This window comes from Podarcis cretensis (assembly GCF_951804945.1).
Source record: "Podarcis cretensis genome assembly, chromosome: 2".
In the NCBI taxonomy this organism is placed as follows: domain Eukaryota; kingdom Metazoa; phylum Chordata; class Lepidosauria; order Squamata; family Lacertidae; genus Podarcis; species Podarcis cretensis.
This window is the reverse complement of record NC_137171.1, coordinates 48726658-48749193: the sequence shown is the minus strand read 5'-3', so window position 1 is coordinate 48749193 and position 22536 is coordinate 48726658. Positions and strand designations below refer to the sequence as shown.

General features: G+C 42.4%; 1 protein-coding gene across 1 annotated transcript; it reads right to left on the bottom strand.

Moving 5' to 3' along the window:
• Positions 1–155: 155 nt before the first annotated feature.
• RARS1 (arginyl-tRNA synthetase 1) lies at positions 156–21650 on the bottom strand. Its single transcript, XM_079964827.1, has 15 exons — positions 21349–21650; positions 19067–19201; positions 17260–17454; positions 14422–14533; positions 13275–13375; positions 11818–11939; positions 10795–10915; positions 9290–9419; positions 8317–8421; positions 6893–7071; positions 5691–5800; positions 4016–4121; positions 1686–1858; positions 1278–1525; positions 156–370 (listed from the first exon to the last, which is right to left on the bottom strand). The coding sequence occupies exons 1-15, from the start codon at positions 21391–21393 to the stop codon at positions 261–263; spliced, it is 1992 nt and encodes a 663-aa protein (XP_079820953.1). The 5' UTR covers positions 21394–21650; the 3' UTR covers positions 156–260.
• Between the last annotated feature and the right edge of the window lie 886 nt (positions 21651–22536).

Below are 22536 nucleotides of genomic sequence, written 5' to 3'. Positions count from 1 at the left end.
ACTACAGCAGTGGAAGAAATCACATTACCTCCTGCTTCTTGTGGCTCTAGACTTTGCAGGCAAGGACAAAATGATCGTTTGTTTTACCAAAAACTGGCATAACACCTGTACACACAGTGAGATCTAAGCAGTTCCAATAAATACTGCCCTACGAGTAGAGACAATGAAACTTAAACATTTTTATTTTTCAAATAGGCCATAATAGTCAACTAAATAGTTCATTTTTGTGTGTAGAAAAGTTATCTGAAAAGTCAACATAGTTACATTTTCTGTACTGGTTTGATTCCCAAGATGTCAAAACCTTTGGCCATAACAGCAGCTGTTGCTTCGCACAAGAGCATTCGCCACATGTTCACTTTCACTATTTTGCCTACACAAGAGACACAAAAAACCAAGTGAGATATGTTGCTATCCAGATTACTAGTCAGCAGAGCCAGCTGTCTCTGGTCCCTTTCTGTGCAATAGTACTCCACAGTACTCTGCTACATCCCAAGGGGGCACGGTGGAAGCCCACTGCTTCGAAACAGTCCAATCACACCCCAGACTTGCAAATTAGTATCGGGGGCTGCACTCACACTCCAGAACCCAGTGGAGAGGGGAAGCAATGCTGCTTTCATCTGCCTCTGCTCTAGGACTGGTATGAAGGCTTCACCCAGCAGCACTTCCCTCAGCCACCATACCACAGAGGGACAAAGTGGGCAGGCAGCTTTTTAAAACTGCTCTGCTGAGGGACACACAGCCACCCGCAGAGCAATTTAACAAAGTCCCCACTCTGGATCATGCAAGCAGGGCACTTGATCAGCTGAGAAGCAAGCTTTCTTAAACCCGCCAACTTCCTAAAGAGCAGCAGTCTCCCCTTTTGTGGAGGGGAAACCTGGTTGCGCCCCGCCCCCCAAAAAAATGTGCCTGGGACCACCCACCCACCAGCTATGCCACTGTGCTGCTCAATTAAGAAAATGGTACCACTGCCCCATGCCTTGGGAATTTGAATCAATGGACCACTTAGTTCCAAAAAGGGAAAAGAGTAGATTCCTCTAAAATGTTTTATTCTACTCATAGAAAAACTCCCTGAATAACCTTTACTCTTACTCAAACTTCAAGTTAAGCTGCCCCTCTGCCACAACACATACATAAAGTAGATGTTTCTACCCTTTAAGTTTACAAAGAACCTTGAAGCTATATGACTGGGGTACCTCCCCTTACATCCATTATTCTCTCTGGCCACCTGCAACCCTCTATACTTGTCCATTCTCACCTTTAAAATGAACTTAACTCACCAGTTTGTCTGTCTTTTTCCACACAGTAGCAGTTGTCATAGAATTCAGTAAATGTAGTAGCCAGTTCATAGAGGTAGTCACAAAGGGTGTGCAGTAAAAGATCATCTAAAATCTTTTGCAAAATCTCAGGGAACCTCAAAATGCATTTGCCTAGTTTCCATTCCTTCTCATGGTCCAATATTATCTCCGTTTGTGTAGCTGCCTTCTGCAGTGTCTCATCTCCAATATTGGCCAGCCTTGCTATAGATCTGCCACAAAAACAAGTCTCATATTAGACTCAATAGGAATGCAGCTGAGTCGATCTTCCAACATCGAAGTTGGAAATGCAGCAGTATCAGCTTGTAATTGTCCAGTACATGTATTTAAACCTCACAAAGTCTTAAATTTAGACGCTAGCAATTTTTTTACCTGATTCGCGTGAAGGCATAAAGCAAATAAGCAGCAGTATTTCCTCTGTCATCAAGCATTTTGTCAAAAGAGAAGATATAATCATTTATTCTATTATGGGAAAGATCTGCATACTTAATGCACCCAAAGGCAACTGAGGTCTGGGCTGCCTTCAGTTCTTCAGGAGTAAGAACCTGTGAGAGAAATAAAACACATATTGTGACAAGGCTGCACCACAAAACCAGGGCACAGAACTGGGGAAACCTAAACTGAACAGCAACTGAAGTGAACCCAAGGCAAACATATTCTGAACAGCTGAAATCATTTGGGCAGAAGCTTGATACATTCACATAGTATGAGACCAGCCATGGAAGTCGTAGCAATTACACAGCCCCTGGCAAGGTGACCAGGGCTTTGTAGAGCTTTGGGACAATTTTACTCTGAGCAAATGAAGCTGATGCCCCATGCAGAAGCCACACACAAGCTGATCTACTAACCTGTCATTTTATCCTCTGCTGCCATCTACTGGAATGCAAATAAGATTTACTTTGTAGACCAGATAAAAAGTTCAAGCAACAGAGTTTGGGGGCGGGCAGGGCTTTTATTTTCATGTTTCAAATTCAATATTCTTAAAAAGTGAAGCTTGAAAAAGTCCAAGGCAGATATAGAGAACTTGTGGCCCTTGTGGTTAAGACTGTAGCGCACTCTAATATTTCTAAACATTGGCCACAGCTCCTAAAGCTGATGGGAGCTGTAATTCAATCACAAATTGAAGGCCACAGACTCCCCACCCCTGGTCAAGACCTCATGTTATCTACCTAATCCTCTGGAAGATTCCCCTGGGAAACTCTCAAATAAGCATAATGTAATAGCCAAGCATGTTTTGTACACTGGTTCTGATGAGCAGAGGTACACATGCCCTCCTACAGGTGGTTCCACTTTTACCTATTATGGTAATTGACCTATTCCCCCCAAATTATATTTGGTGTTTTGCAGCACAATTGTGAATGCTGCAAGTTAGACAAATAACATGGATTCATTACTTTAACCTATTTCCATGAGAAAAATCCAAAGCTAACCTAATTCAAAAAGAAATTATCAAGATCAGACCCCATCTTCCTCCTCTTTGCTTTTAAGTAACAACACTGGCACTGTGAAATAAAATGTCATATCCATGTGAATGGAAAGTTCTGCACACGCACACTAGTTTTGCTAGTCCGCTGCATTCTTTCAATTCTGTTACTTCTCATTTATCCTGTAATCCTAACAGGATCCAGACATCCACAGAAGACAGTGTCTGCAGTCAATACCACTGAAAACAAATCTTTCTGCTCATTTTCCCACAGACTTACTTTTCATATACATTTTCAAATGTGCTTGGGTACACATGCTTTTGGGGCTCTGAATAGTTAAGTACAGAATATATCACATGAATTTGTAGGAATGAGAATGAACACCAACTGTCTATGCTACCATGTTTCACTTTGGAGACATTTGAACAGCTTTCTCCTAACACTAAGCAGTGAGGTCTACTCCCGGACACAGTCAGGGAAAAGTACTATTGGCAACACAGCAAATTCACTCCCCTCATATGATGAGGCTAGACAAATATGTGGACAGACTAACAGAACCATCATAGCTTTAGAAAGCTGGTGTAACATGCCTATTCCAAACTTTCCCAGAAGAATTTCACTTACACTATCCTTTTTGCTGACTAAATTGCACTGGATTGCTAAGTCACATGATCCAATTGAGTAATTATCTCCTTGTTCTGCCCTACTGTCTTAAATTCTGCCAGATGAGCTCGGGTGAAGGACTTAAGCTGGCATAACTGGGAAAGGACAAGATCTGCTGAACTCTTAACCCCAGCAGGTCTTCGGTTTGGTTTGTGCTACAAGCCAGCAACATGCTCCCTTACAAGAACCAGATAGGTAAAAGTAAAGGGACCCCTGACCATTAGGTCGAGTCGTGGCCGACTCTGGGGTTGCGGGGCTCATCTCGCTTTCTTGGCCGAGGGAGCCGGCGTACAGCTTCCGGGTCATGTGGCCAGCATGACTAAGCCGCTTCTGGCAAACCAGAGCAGCGCACGGAAACGCCATTTACCTTCCCACCGGAGCGGTTGCTATTTATCTACTTGCACTTTGACGTGCTTTCGAACTGCTAGGTTGGCAGGAGCAGGGACCAAGCAACGGGAGCTCACCCTGTCATGGGGATTCGAACCGCCGACCTTCTGATCAGCAAGTCCTAGGCTCAGTGGTTTAACCCACAGCGCCACCCGCGTCCCTACAAGAACCAGATAGTAGAAGAAGAGTCTACTTTCTTGACACTGGAAAAAGGAAGCCCATTGTTACCTTATCTCTTTCCTTTTCCTTCAGTTTGTCCATTGAACGCTTAAGTCCCTCTTGAAGAAGGTCAATCAGCCGTACCGTATCTCCAGAACGGGTTTTAAATTTTTTTCTGGCAACAAAAGATGGAAATTGTGGCTTTTCAAAGTTGACAACTCATTTTCAAGTAGAAAGTTTTACTCCAGATGAAAACAGTCAAACAGTGAAATTATTGCTGGTCTTTTCCCCAACATAGATACATTATCCCAGACACACACCTTGTTGCATGAAAGATACAATAAATATTTTGTTTCAGCTCAAGCACTCCATCACTGAACTACATAATTTTAAATTTGTGGCCACACTCATACCATTACAATTCAGCAGAATTATAATCCAACTAATATAGAGATACAGAATGTATTTAGATAAGGAAAAAGAGAGAGGAAAGATCACCACAGCCCCAGGAAGGAATGGGGACAGTCAGTTATAAAAAGGGGAAGGCAGAAGTAGCAAGTGTTCCCAAAGCAAAACAGTACACTGCTACCTGCTCTTGAGTACTACCTAACTTGTGATTGCTACCAAAACAGATAATAATACTAATAAAAAGTGCATAATGTGTAATGGGCAGATATAGTTGCACAAATTTCCAATTTCCAGCACAGACAGCAGAATCCTGACATGCATATCAAGAAAGAGATTGCACAGCTGTTCTTTCATTATAATCATTAGGAACAAGGGAACAGGTGTAAACCAATATATGATGTTGAAACATAACAGTGAAGCTTCCAAATGTACAACACAGAAGCATGAATATTTGCAATGGGCCACTAGGTTGCAGTGAGGATGCAGTGCCATACATTGAACAAGAAAAGTGCAAAATGAAGGTCACACTGGAATAGTAATGGCTATTCTCAAAATGTGAAGTGTGCCGACAAATAAGAAAAACTCAACAAACTAATTTGGTAGATGATTTCAATCTCAAAAGACAGAAAAAGAGTTAGGCTCAGAGAGGCACTCATAATGAAAGGTTTGGGAACCAGTAATGCAACAGATGAGTCCAGTTATTCAATAGCACAAAACATCATACTGTTAAGTCCTATAGTAAAATTTCTGATTTCAGGAACACATTTGCTATTATCTACAAGTTATCTACATGTTGACTAGAAGTGAACAACCAATACAATGCATTACATTATTCCTACAAGATTATGTTAGCATTGAGACCCACATTCACTGAAGGATTTATCTATTCTTAACATTGCATTTTTCAATAACTATAGCAATGCACAACAATCAGAATCTACAAGAGCTACAAGGGTTGCCGAAGTCTGTGTATGGAATCTAAAGAGGCACACTTTCTACCATAACTACCATGTTCCTTGCACACACACACACACACACACACACACACACACCCAGAAGACACTTTAGGTGGGAAATGCTCTGGAATCGTTTCTTAAGCAGCACAAGGAGCTGCAGCTGGAAGGCGGGAAGCCTGGAATTTCTAATGTGCAGCCTATGGGGTGCTCTTACATAAACACAAGGATAGAAGATTTGAAGAACAAAGCCAATGCATATAAGGAGTTCCTTGGTGATCACATGACACATCTTCAACAGAAAGGAATCTTGAGCTTTCCAGTCTGTGAATAGCAACACAATTCAGTCTACTGTATACTGAAGAAATTATCTGCAAACTTACTTGTCTTCTCCCAACACCACTCCAAAAGCAGCATGAGTTACTCTGGTCACTTTGGGATCATACCAGCCGATCATCTGACCCGCTGCAAATATGGTTTGTAAGTGCACAGCCTGCAAAGCAACACATCATTAAAACAACTAATGGTAAAGCACCAGCACTAACATAATAATAGCAATGCCAAACTGGAAGGGACACTCAGGATCATCGAGCCCAGCCCCCTGTAATGCAGAAACCATAACTAAAGAGCCCCTGGCAGATGACATTCCAATCTCTACATGTGTTAACTTTGCTACATTAAATGTGCATTCTGTAGCCGACCTCCTTTGTAATGTTTTCTTTTGAAATATTTAAGATACAGTGGTGCCTCGCAAGACGAAAAGAATCCGTTCCGCGATTCTCTTCGTCTAGCGGTTTTTTCGTCTTGCGAAGCAACCCTATTAGCGGATTAGCGGCTATTAGCGACTTAGAAAAAGGGGGGGAAAGCGAAAAAAATCGCAAGACTCGCAAGACGTTTTCGTCTTGCGAAGCAAGCCCATAGGGAAATTCGTCTCGCGAAGCGCCTCGAAAAACGGAAAACCCTTTCGTCTAGCGAGTTTTTCGTCTTGCGAGGCATTCGTCTTGTGGGGCACCACTGTAGTATTTTAGTTTCCGGTTAATTTTGTGACTCCAGATGCATACTTAGTCCTTGACTCTTCAGTAATATTGTATTCTGGATAGTGTTGCTTTTAATGTTTTAACGTGCTGTAAACTACTTTGAGTTTTTTCTTTAAATAAATATATAAATACAGTGGTAACAACACCTTAAAAACACCTTGCAAGGTAGCCTATTCCACTTTCGAACAGCTGCTACTATCAGAAAGTTCTTCCTAATGTTTTATCAGGTTCTCTTTTCTTGTAATTTGAACCCCACTGGTTCAAGTGCTACCCTCTGGAGCAGCAGAAAACAAGCTGCTCCATCTACCATGTGACAGCTCTTCAGACATCTGAAGATAGCTACAATATAATCTCTTGGTCTTCACTTCTTCAAGCTAAACATACCCAAGCTCTTAACCATTCCTCTTAAGGCTCTTGCTTTAAGACAAAGGAAAGGCAACTAGAAAGAGAAGAATACACTAGTGTGTAGTTTTAGTGTCACACCAACACTCAAAAAGCTAAAAACCTGAAAAACAAAGGACTACAAAATAAAGGTCAGTGAAACTCACCTGTCCACTATCTACCACATAAATTATATAATCAGCTTTTTCTTCAAACAGTCTCTGTTTTAATGCTGCCAAGTCTGAGGTGTCATATGTGAACCCCCCATCAGATTTCACAATTGTCAAGGGAACAGAAAACCCTGGAACAAATACAATCTTCCGACCATCATCCACTTGCACAAATCCTAAGAGTAGAAATAAATGAATGAGAAATAAGGTTTGGAAAGCAAGGTATTTTTACACAGTAATGTACAAATAAAAACACAAATACAAAACCTTTCAATGAAGAACACTTAACAACCAACCTATTTTATCATGCTACAAAATGCCATGACAGCAGGTATACAGAGTTAGAACCTATACATTATCCTGGGATGTGCTTTTTTCCATACCTACATTTGCCAAGATAACATAAATGTGGGTGCTGAGGGGAACCTGCTAGTGAGAACTGCAGGAGGGATGAGTGTTTAAAAAGATTTTGCACCTCCCAGTTCTCTCCAGCAGAGCTCAACCACCTCTGGGTCACTTCCTCATAGCTGATTTCAGAGGCTGGTTAAACAAAAGAAAACAGTAAACACAGCCTGGAGGGTGGTGGTAGTGAGGAGGGCAAGTAGGAGACTTTAGGATGTCTCCTCCTGCTGAGAGGTTCTTTCCATAAGTGCTCCTGCTGCAGCATTTGCATGTAGTTCAGTGCTCGAACATTATCTTCCCAAATGCACAGTGCCATCTTTTGAATAACCTTTCGTTCCCACTTTGCAGCACTTCCATCTGGTCCCTGGGGCCTCTACTCCTTAGCTTTCATGCTGGCTGCAGAATGAGGGGCTTTTCTTCCTTCCTAGCTAGTATGGAAACTGGGGGAGCTGAAGCCAGTGTTGATTCCTGATCTGGAAGCTTTAACCTTTTGCTGCCTCCTGAGGGCCTGCCTAATCTGGATCAGCCACCTCTAATTTGCGTTTGGAAGAACTTCAACTTGCTTCAATGGGAGTTTTTTCCTTAAAGCTAACAGCAGCTGCAGGGCCATTATCTACTTTTGGACTACAGAAGAAAGCAAAGTGTTAAAGCCCCTCTGCCTCAGGATCCCTAACCAGATCTAGAGCCCTGCCATTGGAGCAAATGAGAAGTTTTCTCCCAAGGCAAATTGTAGGGAAGTGTGTGTGTGTGTGTGTGTGTGTACGCACGCGTGCATGCACAAGAAAGAATGGATTCATGGGATATGCTTGAATGGATGGGACTGTTTTACTGCCATGCAACCACCCTCCCCCAGCACACTCTCTCTAAAGGACTGTGGTTCTTGGGTGGTAGTGGTAAGGATTCCCCACTTCTTCTATAGTAAAATACAAACTTATCAAAGAGCTTTAGAAACCCATTGTACTATGGTGAAAAATAGTCTTGAGGAATTTAATTCCCCATTCTGCAAATAGTTGAGTTACCTCCTTCTTCAAACTCCTTCACGATATCACTCATCTTATCTTGATAGTAAGATTCTCCTCTTTCTATTATGGTAACGTCCAAGCAATCGTAGATTTTTTGGAACTCTGACCAAGAAAGAGTGAAAAGAGGAATTTTGAGCCCTTTCATTTACTTCATATAATGCATCATCAACATCATAGTAAAATAAGGAAATTGAGGTACTGGCTTTAGACCAGCCTTGCTAGGTCATGTTTGTTCACTACTACTAAAATGCTGTGGGTTAAACCACAGAGCCTAGGACTTGCTGATCAGAAGGTTGGCAGTTCAAATCCCCACGACGGGGTGAGTTCCTGTTGCTCGGTCCCTGCTCCTGCCAACCTAGCAGTTCGAAAGCATGTCAAAGTGCAAGTAGATAAATATGTACCGCTCTGGTGGGAAGGTAAACGGCATTTCCGTGCACTGCTCTGGTTCACCAGAAGCGGCTTAGCCATGCTGGCCACATGACCTGGAAGCTGTACGCCGGCTCCCTCGGCCAAGAAAGCGAGATGAGCGCCGCAACCCCAGAGTCGGCCACGGCTGGACCTAATGGTCAGGGGTCCCTTTACCTTTACTAAAATGCTGCTCTAAAGAATCATTCTGAACACATCTAAACTCTAACTGTACTTTTTTCATTGCCATTCAGCTACAACTTTTAAATTTGTTTTCCTTCACACCTATATATGTATGTGTGAACATACAGAAACACACGCGTGCACACACAAAAGCACCTGAGGTTCTCACTCCATGCATCTAGTTTAGAAAAGATTTTGTCAAAATAAAGGTGCCACAAGACTCTTTGTTGTGACTCCTGAAACTATCACCCTCAAATCCCAGTCTTTTTACAGGGCTTCAACAACACTAATAATAATCCTCATCATCCTCAACTGCCAAAAGTGGTCCACTTGAAAAAGAGGTGAATCCTTAAAAGATAGTGGTAGCATAATTCCTAGTCACCTTTCCGGGACACATCGCATATAAGTTTCCAAGCTTTAATGAAATCTGGATTTTTGCTCTGTAATAGCACCACACATCGGTATGCGTGCTTCTTAAACTCCTCTTCTGTGTCAAATCTTCTCTTAGATTCCTAGGTTAAGAAGAATACACAGACACCATGAAACAATATCCTCCACAGAATAATAAAACAAATCAAACCAAACAAAAGCACAGGTAATAAATAGTAAAGAGAAATACTTTTAATGGTCGAAACAGATCAAATAGACAATACCGAGTCACCTAATGCTTGCCATTAATATCCCAACCAACAGCAGCCTGAACCTGTACATGTATTAGCACATATAAAATGTTGTGCAGTATCTGGAGAGGATTCTCCAAGCTTCCAATGAGAACTGAAGAATTAGTCATCACCAAAGAGCCCTGCATCCCAGCAACTCTCATTTTATAAATTATCAAGATAAATTGATAATCAAGAATTATACTTAATGCTGTCAACAATATGATCAAGAGCAGAATTTGATCCAATATTGTTGCCCTCTTACCCCCTCTAGAAATAGGTGAAGAACAGTATCAAATCCATGTGGATTTGTGCATACAGATCCTGGATTGGGCTTTTTAAGCCATCAGAAATGAGTATACAGAATCTGTTTGCATATTTATTTTACCCTTTTCAAAAAGGTGACTCAGCAATTAGTCCAATCTTCATATAAACTGCCTTTGTTTCAATAAGGAGGGTTATGATGCATGGAAGTTTCAAAAGATTAAAACATTTGCAATATTAGTTGACATCAAACTGTTCACCCAGTGGAACTACTTTTTCCTCTTCTATCTGCTGCAGTCTCCACAATCTGCTCTGGATGGCTGGGGGACCTTTCAGAGCAGACCTGGGAGAGCACAGAAGCTGCAAGGGGTGGGGGGATAGGAGAGGAAGGAGGTAGTGCTGTTACTTCAGCTTGTACAACATTTGATTTCACCCACTGTTTGTTACTAAACTTATTCCCATGATAAAGTCACTCCCTCATCTAAGTCTCTGCACTGACTCACTTCAATTATTATGAAAGTCTTACAGCAAAATACATTTTTGTAGACGTTTACAAGCATAGATTGCAACCATAGTTCACACAGACTTCCTTCAAATTCCTCCAAGGAAATGGCTGCCGTTTGATTTTTGATTTTGTTAAGTGCTCTAAACCCTCCCTCAACCTTCACCAAGAGTACTTCCTTCTGGTCTTGCCAAGAGCAAAACCCTCAGGCAGGATGTATACATTTTCAAGTGCTATTAGTATCCTCTCATCCAGGAGTGGCTAACTTGTGGTTCTCCAGAGGTCATTGCACCACAGCCCCATCAGCAGCATGGCCAGGGGTAGGGCAACATCTGGAGGGCTACAAGTTGCAACCCAGCTCTGAGCAATGTTAAGCAGCAGCAGCAACAGCAACAGCAACAGCAACAACAACAACAACAACAACAACAGGAGGGGTAACCATATATCTGAAATAAAACATACCTTATAAAAAGCTTGGAGATCTCCAATGGGAGGAGAAACAGTCAGATAGTCTGGGAATTTATCTTGCAGATGAGCAATAAGCATGCCAAACTGGGTACCCCAATCTCCTAAATGGTTTAATCTAGACAGTAAAGATCACAAAACAAGTGAGACTGTAAGCAGAACTGAAATATCTTCTGAATAGAGCTGTGGATATGATACAAGGCTTGTTCTGAAGTGCTCCTGTGAAGGAAATGGACTGCTAAAAAAATATTTTAAAATCCTATATGTGGTTTGTTTGGGGATTATGGGCATAATTTATTGCGCAGCTCATACACTATCCTTTCCAGAAAAACAAGTTGGAAGGTGATTTAATTTTCTAAATTAATTAGGCAAATTTGTTGCAGTAAAGTTATATCTACTACAGGATAGAGACAGTTGTTTTCCCTTGAAGCTTTGAGACGTTTGTGGAGTGAAATGCAGAAGAAAGGTGACTCCAGGCTATAATTAGGAAGCAACTTGCATTGGCATTCAAATCATGTTAGATCTCAATGTTGTGTAGCATGGTGTATGTCAAATGTCAAGGACTGTAGGTAAAGGGCAAGTTGGATGCATTTAAGCCAAAGGTGGGGAATGGGGGGGGGCAGATCTTTATCTGGCCCCACCCCGCAGGCCAAATTTGACAGGTGGGTGGGACAACCCCTGTCAAAATCCCTTGTGCAGGGTTCCCAGATGCCTTGCAGCTACACCACAAGGGGTGTGGCCAGCCCTGCTTGGCACGCTGAGAGTCTCTGAGAAAAGAGAGGGGGGAAAGTGTTTCTGAAAGAGTTCTAGAAGGAAAAGTAAGGTTAATTAAAGGTGGATGTGTGCGGGGTTCAAAACATGGGGTTCTGCAGTGATTTTCATAAAGGAATAGCACTTCAATGGAACACAGCAACATTGCTGTATGGGTAATTACTGAGAATCCACATTGACAAGAGAAATGAAAGTGTGTGCCCATATACATTTTGAGCATTTGTGCAATTCTACCATGGCTGGACTTACCTTAGTACATCAAACCCCGCAAACTCAAAGAGGCGGCACATGCTCTCCCCAATTATAGTTGATCTCAGGTGACCTACATGCATCTCTTTTGCAATATTAGGGGAGGAGAAGTCAATCACCACCTTTATGTAGGACAAGAAATGAAAAATATGCGCATTATAACAGTGCAAGGTATTTTTTCAAACAAGCATCATTTATATATATCTGCAATTAGGAAATGCACATAAGCACTGGCTGTTGTACACATTTACTGGTTATTGTGAGAAGCATGAAGAGAGAATTGTGCATATTATGCGTTCGTTAAACATAATCTCCTAATGATGTTGAATGACTTCCTGCACTGAGTATTGCATATGCACAGGGCCTAAGTGAGCCAAATAGTGAATATTTTGTTCACGCTGTTCAGTTATGGACACCTTCAGATACTATCCACACTGACAGGACAATGTATAAAATCCTGTTTATGGTGCTCATTTGTGCAAGTTCTACATGGCGGCTGGTGCTTACGCACACTGTGCACCCAACTGACCTGGCTCAAACATAACACTAAACCAAACCATGGCTTAGCATGAGTAGGGAAACATGCAGGCTTCTGGAGGGAAGATTACAACTGCTTCACTCCTCCCTTAATTCTGCTGCTCTCATGCTATCTGGGCCCTATCCAAACCCAGGCTTATGACTTGTCATGCTCCAGACAAACCATGAGCTGTAACCAAAGTTTGTTCTTGGTTTACAACTCATGATTTTTGAAGCAAAAACCACAAATTTTGGCTTGGATGTAATGATATGTCAAACCATAGCTTAGTGCTGTGTAGCACAGCAACACCATCAGGAGAGGAGCATAGTTGCTGCAATTCTTTCTCCAGGAGCCTGCATGTGCATGCTTAGCATTATCTACAAACTGGGCCACTGACCCTTTCACAAGGTGTCAAAGGTGCTGAACAAACGAAAAACTAAAAGTTGATTCACAGAGCTTGTCCAAGAAATATTTTTTTTAAAAAAAGTGAAAGGCAATTCAACTAAATATTAGGACTAAGCAATGGGACTTTCTGCCTCTCCTGTAGCAGGTGTGCAGGGGAGAACATTCAATGAGAATCCTTGGCACTCTACAGAACACAACTCAAAATGTCCCCTTTTACATTCGTCAAACATTAGAACACCAAAGACATCCATTTACATAAAACACTTTAACGCTAACAAGACCGGGGGGGGGGGGGAGGGGGAGGTAAGGAATGGCTGCAAACAGCCACCTCAGACCTTAGGAGGAACTTCTCTGAGGGCTGCCAGAAGAAGGGCACAGAACATGCCATGTGGGGCTCTGGAACCCTGCTCTTGCATGTTTGCAGACTGAGTGCACATTAAACAATTGAAATAGTTTATCTGAAAATGCACACTTTGCCTTGAACATTAAGCAGCAGTACCTAAGACAAGACCTAGTTAACCATTTACTGTCATACCTTCTTCCTTTCACCAAGAGCAGGCAGCTGAACTCCATTCACCAGCATACTGCTTAGTTGTTTAGATACAAAATCCTTTTTCAAGTGCACATTAATGAAACCTTCAGAAAAGCATAAAAAGTAAAAATGATTCCTGAGACTATATACATATTAAGGCCTTGATTTCTTTTGCACAGAGCACATATTTTGCTAAAAACACAGTATTACAGAATTATCCATAACAGGGCAACTCATTTGCAGTGACAGGAAAAAAATCAATTTGATAATGATACAAGAACAAAGTGCCATTGGTTTTGATCAATAAATAACAGAAGCCAATTGTCCAGACAACACATGCTGTCCTGTAAGCAGCCTTGGTCAGCAATTAGTTTGCTAGGAGGATCACTTTCACTGAGGGGCACTGGGTTTCAATAAAGTTTCTTCTTTACTTTGCAAGCACTCAGGTAATGTATATGATTAAGTAGAATGATAATATTTATATAGGGAAGATTATTTTAATTTCTTTCCAAAACCTCTTCATTTAAATTGCTGCTAACCTCTCTGAAAGAACCACATTCATTTTTAACTGCAGAGCTAAATAAAATGCTTCCCAACTGCCACAAATACCAAGCTGAAACTCACAGAGAATTATCACATGGTGCAACCTTCCTAAGAAATTCCCAACTGAGTATAGTCGTACCTCGGCTCCCAAACGCCTTGGGAATTGAACTTCCGGCTCCCAAATGATCAAAATCTGGAAGTGAGTGTTCCGGTTTTCAAAGGTTCTTTTGGAAGCTGGACGCTTGATGGGGCTTCCACAGCTTCCAATTGGCCGCAGGAGCTTCCTGCAGCCAATCAGAGGCTGCACTTTGGTTTTCAAACATTTCGGAAGTTGAATGGACTTCCGGAACGGATTCTGTTTGACTTCCAAGGTATGACTGTACTCCTCTGCCTTAAAAGCTGTCTGCCTATGGAAGCCAGAATGTCACAGGGGCACACGTCAGAATTCCTGGTAGGGTGAATAGGCATCAAGCTTAGGGAGAGGATTCCCCTTGTCCTCCTATAGTTCATCTCTAAAGGACTCAGAATTCTACTGAGTCATTTCATCATAATACTTCATAACATTAGATTTAGATGTCCCAGAAAAGTAAAAACAGAGTAACTGTACCAGGACCGGCGATTTCAATCTTTGCTATGCATTCATTGTCAGGAATGTTTCTGGCAATCTTATCAGCTATTTCTCTCGGGCTCACTTTTTGCTCCTTGGTCTTGAGCAGTATCTGAAAGACACAGCAAGAGGTCTCGGCGCAATCCCTGACTGAGGAGAACACAGAGAACCTGAGGCAAAGCTCTACAAGCTCATATCATTTCAGCAGCTGTGATAAAAATGGAATTCCCTTTTCATAGGAATCTGTCAAGAAACCAGACTGCCTGGAAAATCCCACCGGGTAAATATAGCAGAGGCAATCACAAACTGAATAAATACCCTAGGACCCTACTGTTATTCAAGCATATGTGTGGTCCTTTGTTGCCATTTCCTGTCAAAGGAAATGAGAGCAGCAGACAGTTGCCAATTCCACATCTGCCACATGTAAGCCAGAGCAATTCAAATGATTCTTCTGAGTATGCATCTTTTGAGATGCATAACTCATTACAGATGACTTTTACACTGGCCTTTACCAACCTGGAGTCCTACAGATTTTGGCTGGGCTGGTGGGAGTTGCATTCCAAAACATCCTAGAGGGCACCAGACTGCAAAAGCTGTTCTACACATTCAAAAGGGAGGAACCCACTGATCCTTATGAAAGGAATTGGTATTGGAGAAGGACAACAGCCAGATGGTCTCCCACGGCAAAATGTAGGTGATTCTTGGTTTCCTTTCTGATAAGTAGTCTTTCTATGGCAAGTACTCTCTCTCTGATGTATTGCTTGGCTTCAGAAAGCAATCCTCAAAAAATGACAAGAGCGTACGTGCCAGGCGACAGTCTCTCCATGTGCCCTGCCAATGTGGAAAGCTGTCACAAATGTGTTTTGTCTTTGTACATGCTCATTAGCATATTGTGCTTGCAGTCTCAGCTGGAGGGGCTAGGCGGCTATTAGTTTTAGAGATATATTGCTTGCTTTCTCCTTTGCTTGCCCTCCCTCCCTCCCGCCTGCATACACACACAGCTCTCTCCCTTCACCTTTTAGAATTCTGCTTCCAAATGTTTGCCGTTTTGTCAAGTGTTGAGTTTCCTGATACATCAAGAAACTGTTCATTCACGTGGAGCAGGAGCTAAAGATAAAAGCAGGAGTTTCCAAATGGCTGGTGTCCAGAATGATTGATACAGAACAAAAATTTCATTGCTTCACTTGCGATGAAAAATATTTTTTGATGGCTGGAAAGTGTGTGGAGGTGGGTGCATGGGTGTGTGGGAGATTCTTTTTTTTAAAGGAACAAATACTATTTCAAAACAAATTTAGTGTCTGGGAAATGGCCGGGGTGGGGGGGTATGTTTACGGAAATCAGTTTCAATGAAAGTAACGATCAGCCAAGCAAACATCTAGCACTTGAAAAACTGCACAAAGTAAGCAGCGACATGTATTGGGTGTCAACACTGGCAGAGAGAGAGAGCTCAAAAAGTGCATCAGGGTGGAGACATTCCATAAAGCAGCTTGTGTCCATGCCAATCTCTGGAGGGGCTGTCAAAAGTTGTCGGGAGGGAGGGGAGGCCTTATGATATCAAGGAATACAAACAATACAGACATTGAGAAACCTGCACCAGACAAGACTCCTAACAGTGACTTAATTGGGGTAAAGCAGCGGTCAAAAATATTTTAAAAAGGCACTGCAAGCTTCTGTTGGGCTGGCTGACACCCAAATGCATATGCTAATGAGCTCTATGAAGAAGAGAACACACATTTGTGGAGCTGTTTCTCCAAAAGAAGTTCATGCCAAGAGGCTGCTGGCTGGCACGTAACAGTATTGTTTGGAAAGAGATCTCTGCCAGGCCAATTTGCTTAGTAACTTTACCATCCTCCAAGGGATGTGACAAGAAGTCCAACTTCCACTGCAAACTTCCACTGATTTTTAAATCAAAGGGGGAAACTATACTGGTAAGGATTTTAGAGGTGTGTTTTTTAAAAAGGTAGCTGTTCTGTACTTCAGGATTTAGTTTACTGTTATTTTATTTGTTTATATGGAAATACAGGTCTTGACATTCTAGCATGTACATTATTCAGGACAGTTTACAAAAATGAAAATCACTGCTTCATATTAATACAAATGAGTAAGATTCTAGAAAGCGTTAAGCCAAAATTAAACCATTTTTTTTTAAAAAAACCATGTATTTTTTCCCCTAAGCCAAAATTCCCCTAAGCCAAAAGGGAGGGGAATAAGTTAGTATGGCCAGCAGCAATGATGCAAGCTGTAGTCCAGCAACATTTGCAGGGCCCCACATTCGCCACCCCTGCTTCAGAGGCAGAATTATATTGGCTTTTCCATAATTGATATGTAATCCTCCCAAGGTCGAGCCAACGCTGCAGCTCTGCTTGAATAATGGAGCTTCCCTGTCACGTTCCCTCCAGCCTGTTCTCAAGATCAGCTCCCAAAGATTGGGGGACCCTCTGGAGCAGATTTTTGGGGTACACGGATGAATGGAAATCCTGTTGCACCAGCAGAACCCCACTGGTGCAACACTGAAAACCCACAGTTTTTATGATGTTTCATGTTTGCATGTGACTAGATTCTCTTCATTTTAAATGCCTTAAGACTTGTCTGCTGTGTACTGTGTTCATTCAAATGTGGCAATGTAAACAATAGAAGAGTGCAGGAAAAGATTCCTCAATTGTAGACTAGATTTCTGTGAGAAATGGAGAAGCTGATATAGAGTGGTTGGTTTTCGCTGTTCCACTCAAACTACAACATTAACACAAAGCTGAGCAATGTATATTTTCAGCTGGGTGGCTTTGTGCTGTTTGGATACAGCACTAGAGAACAACGACAAATTCTCACATTATGAATTACCTGGGTTATGCTCATAGCACTGTTGCACTGATAGTCGCCAAACTTGGACTGCTGACTTGGTGTCACCAACAGTGGAGGATTTTCTAGATCTGGATACGCAGCTTTAATAGCCACTCCAAAAATGTCTTGAAGGCGACTATTGATGTTAATCATGCTTTTTGATGGCTTGCTTCTACTCCTTTCTTCCTGAAGGCTCTAAATGAAAACACAAATCTAATTATCCATCCATCAGATTGAGGAGCCCATTGGAACAGAGCATCTCAATTCAAGGACCCTAAACATATCACATGATTAAAATGAAATGTGTGTGTAAACACAAACTCACATAAATCCTAATCTGCTTTCTACAGAAACACAAGTTCTTCCAGCTGACAGGCAAAGGAAAGCTTTGCACTGCTTACAAAACGTATCAGACTTCAGGTGAACCAAGATTAACAAACCCTGATGGCTGTGTCAGGTTCCATCTATTTTTACCTAGAATAAAGGGAGGCATGCTCTCTTTATGTGCTCAGAGTACAACGATAAAATAGCTGCACACACAGAAATGATTTGTAAATAAAATACCCTGCTAAAGAGAATGAAGACTGTCACAGCTTCAAAAGCCTGCTGTGTGAGAAAGCAGCAAGCATAAGGTTTTCATGTTCAAGAAATATTCTTGCAAATAGTCATTTGTTTACAAGTAGACTTGCTGGTGGTTTAAAGAAAACCTGCCACTTTAAAAAGCAGGTTGCAACTCTCTTTTTCACTGAGCAGAATTGATAGATTTGGGGAGGGGAGAATGTTCCTTGACTACCCCCAGACAGATGTACACAAAAGTATTTGGGAGGACTGCCTTGTTAAACGAAGCAGCAATTTTCTTGCATCCTCTCAAAGCACCAAAAGTACAGCCCTAATTGACAGCACCAGAGACTCTACCAGGATGAAGTGCAGCCTCTCACTCTTAGAATCAAAAAATTGTAGAGTTGGAAGGGATCCTGAGGATCATGTAGTCCAACCAAAGCTGTCAACTTTTCCCTTTTCTTGTGAGGAATCCTATTCGGAATAAGGGAATTTCCCTTAAAAAAAGGGAAACGTTGGCAGCTCTGAGTCCAACCCCCTGCAATGCAGGAATATGCAGCTGTCCCATATGGAGACCGAAGCTGCAACCTTCTTATTATCAGCATCATGCTCTAGCCAACTAACCTATCCAGGCATTCTTGTTCCTTGGATGTACGCTGGGGGAAACAGCTGGTGTAGATGCATCCCAGGTCAAAGAACAAGAATACTGACAATTAGGGCTGGGCGATATATTGTTCAAAACTGGTCTGAAGTCCATATTGTGGTATCAGTTTCATAATTTTTGACGTGGCAGAGTGTGTGTGTGTTATGGGAAAATCACAATGTGAGGAAAACCGTGAAGCCAGCTAATGCCTCTACATAGCTTCATCCTTATTTCAGACATTGTGATATATTGATATATCACAATGTTTAGCTAGTGATATATTGCGATGTTTAAAACCAGGTTATTGCCCAGCCCTAGACAACATAATCAAACAGAGAAATGCATTTCTGTGTAATTAACTATTTTAGGTCCTTCATAACATTTTAAAACGAGCTTCTTAAGGGTTAACGTATCAGTAAAACAGAACAATACTGCACAAATTTCAAAGGAAGAATGATTTCAACAGTAAGGGGGGGGAATCTCTCCTGCGTTAATCACATTTTCTCATTCTCTTCACAATGACAAATGATAATTTTGAGAATCACGACAGTCATGACCATTCGTTTACTTTTTGCACACTTCACACTATTAAGAAAGGGAACATACCTTTTGTAGAACATTTAAGCGATACTTAAGTTTTGCGTTCTCTTCCCGCAACCCTTCCAAATTTGGGGAAACTCCCAAACATCCATAGTTTTTCAAACGATCAACTTCTGCAGTCAGAAACTTGATTTCCTTTTCCTAGGATGCAAAATAGAACCAGTAGTATATAACCTACTCTTTCTTACCCTATGGTAATATATGATAGGGATTGCATCAAAATTTAATCTTTAGTGTTTATTATCCATAATTAAACTAACGACACTGTTAAAAATTAGTAGCAACAAATTCAACAACCAATCCCTAAGGAAAGACTGGTGGAGCATAATGGCATTAGCTTTTCATTAAAAATCTGATATTATAGAACTTTATCTAGCAACATATACAGTAGATAAACATTGCTGATTGTGATATTCATATAATAACCATATCATCTAAGATTTCCATTAAATGTAGGCTTGTTCTGTGTAGTGCAAGCAGAACTGATTGAATGGAGCAAAGATAATCCATTATGAGTTTCACCACCACCTGAGTGAGTGATGAGAACCTATTGTTACGTATCAGTATTATTTTATTCAAAAGGTCCTACCACGCTTCCTCTTTTATGGGGAAAACTAAGAAACCAGAACTGAATGCAAAGTACCCCGACATCAGAGACAGTTTGCCTGCTTTGGCTGATTACTGAATATGTTTACCTTCACCCCTTATCAAATTTGGATACAAATCAAAGGCAGCATCAAAAATATTTTGTCTATCATCCTAGGAATACAACTGCCTGAGAAATGGAAGTGCCACACGAAACTACGCTGTGGAAGAAACAGAAGCCATCAGTCCCTTTCTCTCAACAAACCTGCTCTGTTGTTTCCTTCTGCAGCCTAGGCCTTATAGGACCTCCCAATATATTGTATGTGTATAAATACTTTATCATATAAAGTTTATCCTGAGTGCTGAAGTAATGAAAATCAGAAAGAACAGTTTCCACTACTAAAATTAGTATGAAGTGTAGCCCTCAAAATGTTTCAGGTTATCTACTGTTTCAGTTTGCCTCTCTCAAACACCTCGCAATAATTATTTTAGAAGCACAAACAAAACAACATGCCCTGCATTTCAGAAAAAGAACAAGTCTCCACATGGCTTACCCATCATGTTCCCCAGCTCAAAAACTAGTTCATGAACTATTTCATTAAATTGCTAACCACACCTAAACTTGTGACTGAAGAGTGTCTCATGTGGCAAAATTATAGTTATTAGAAATTTATTATGAAATAAAATTACTATTAGCAGATTCAGATTTATATATTTAACTAGCTACCTAAAAGTTAGGCTAGTAATGAGCAGCACCCTACTGTAAATGAATTTTTCTCTAAGAAATGCCCACATATGCTAGAAATTAAATGTAACTATGTGCCTCTTTAGCTTTGGAATATGGTATAAAAAAGCACCGAAGGATTTTTTTAAAAATCCATTCACCTTCTGCCAAGAGTTGTTGCATGTATCCGGTTTCCAAAGAGAATTGTTACATGTCTTGGAATGCTTACTTTCCAGATATTTTATTTTCTACTAGTACATTTACAGATTTACAGCGTCTCCATCCAAGCGTGCCCAAGGCAATGGATATATTCCGGTTTTTTGAGATTCGTTTTGGTTTAACAAGAAAGTAGCAGTTGTTACCTTCAATTATACTGCACTGTTGTGCGAAAATACAAATAACTGATCGGTGGGTGAGGGCAGGGGAATTTTCTTCTTGTGAAAAAAAAAAAGGACGGGGCAGGGGCCCTTAGGAAACCTAGCTTTGCCAATTCCAACACAGGGGGGCTTCCCAAGGTACCGCCCATGAGAGCTAATATGCACTCGCGACCTCTCTTTCTTGTTCTCTGCAGGGGCCCTGCCCACTTCAGACGCTGACCCGAGAGAAGCGTGCAAGGGTGGGGGCAACTTAGCTGGCGAAAAGGGCAGGTGAGCAGCCCTGGTTTTAATCATTTCTGCTGGCGTCAAGGTCTCACCCAACGACCCTGCCCCTAAGGAGCCAGGAGCAAGCGAGAACGCCTCACACGCCTTGCTCGCACGGAGGAGGGAAGAAGCGGGGTCTGCGCTGACGTAAGAGCCTCGAAAGAGAAAGAAGCGCCGCGCTGGCGGCAGAATAAGCGACGCCTCCCGCCGCCCGGCCTCCTCCGAGCAGCTCCGCGCTGCCACCGCCCCCCCCCCTTGCCTCTGCCGCCCCGAGCCCCGCGCTCCTCTTCGCCTTCCAGCCGCGCCCCATAAAAGAGAAGGACGCACGCGCCTCCGACCTGCCGCTGAAGCCGCTCCGCGCATTGAGCCACCTGCACCTCCATCCTCGCGGGTCAGACAAAAGGGAAACCAAGACCGGAAGCGGAACTCCTGTTCTCTATGGTGAGTTCCTGGCAAGAGCGGCAGCGGGAGAAAAAGCTCTCTTGCCTCCGTGCTGGTGCTCCGTGCTCTTGCGCCCCCTCTACCGGTCCCTTTGCGCGCTCCGCTCTTTCAAGGCAAAGGTGTCTTTTTGTCCAGCCCCCCTGAGCGAAATCCCCGTAAAAGCCAATCAGAGCGAGGAGAAAACGGCAAACTTCCCGCCCACAACGGACCAAATTTCCAAATGATTATTGTTTTTGATTCAAGGGATCGTTCCACCTCGCTAGCCAAAATAATAATAAAAAAGAGGACTATCCCGTCTCTTGAATTGCGAGTGTGTATAGCAGCGAGCCTCAGCGATGCCAGCGGACTAGGAGAAGACGCCGCCCCGAGATTGTTCCGGACGGATAAACACAGCGGCACTTGCTGGGGAACTGATTCGCACTATAAATGATTCTCACTATAAATAGATAGCATGGCAAGCGTACTATATATATTGCTGGCTCAGATTAGTGTCTAAAGAAGCAGTGTGGTGTAGTGGTTATAGTGTGTTGGGACCTGGAATAAAGGTAAAGGTACCCCTGCCCGTACGAGCCAGTCTTGACAGACTCTAGGGTTGTGCGCTCATTTCACTCTAGAGGGCGGGAGCCAGCGCTGTCCGCAGACACTTCCGAGTCACGTGGCCAGCGTGACAAGCTGCATCTGGCGAGCCAGTGCAGCACGCGGAACGCCGTTTACCTTCCCGCTAGTAAGCGGTCCCTATTTATCTACTTGCACCCGGGGGTGCTTTCGAACTGCTAGGTTGGCAGGCACTGGGACCGAGCGACGGGAGCGCACCCCACCGCGGGGATTCGAACCGCCGACCTTTCGATCGGCAAGTCCTAGGCACTGAGGCTTTTACCCACAGCGCCACCCGCATCCCCTGGGACCTGGAATACCAGGCTTCAAACCCATAGCCCCCGTTTTTGTTAATGGTCACTAGTTCCTTTTCAAATTCGAGGACATAACTTCACTTCCCGGTCTATATTTTAAAGTGCCCCTTTATATGCAAAATATGCTGTGGTATAGCTTCATACACACAAGCATTTTCCAATTAGCGACTCCATGAA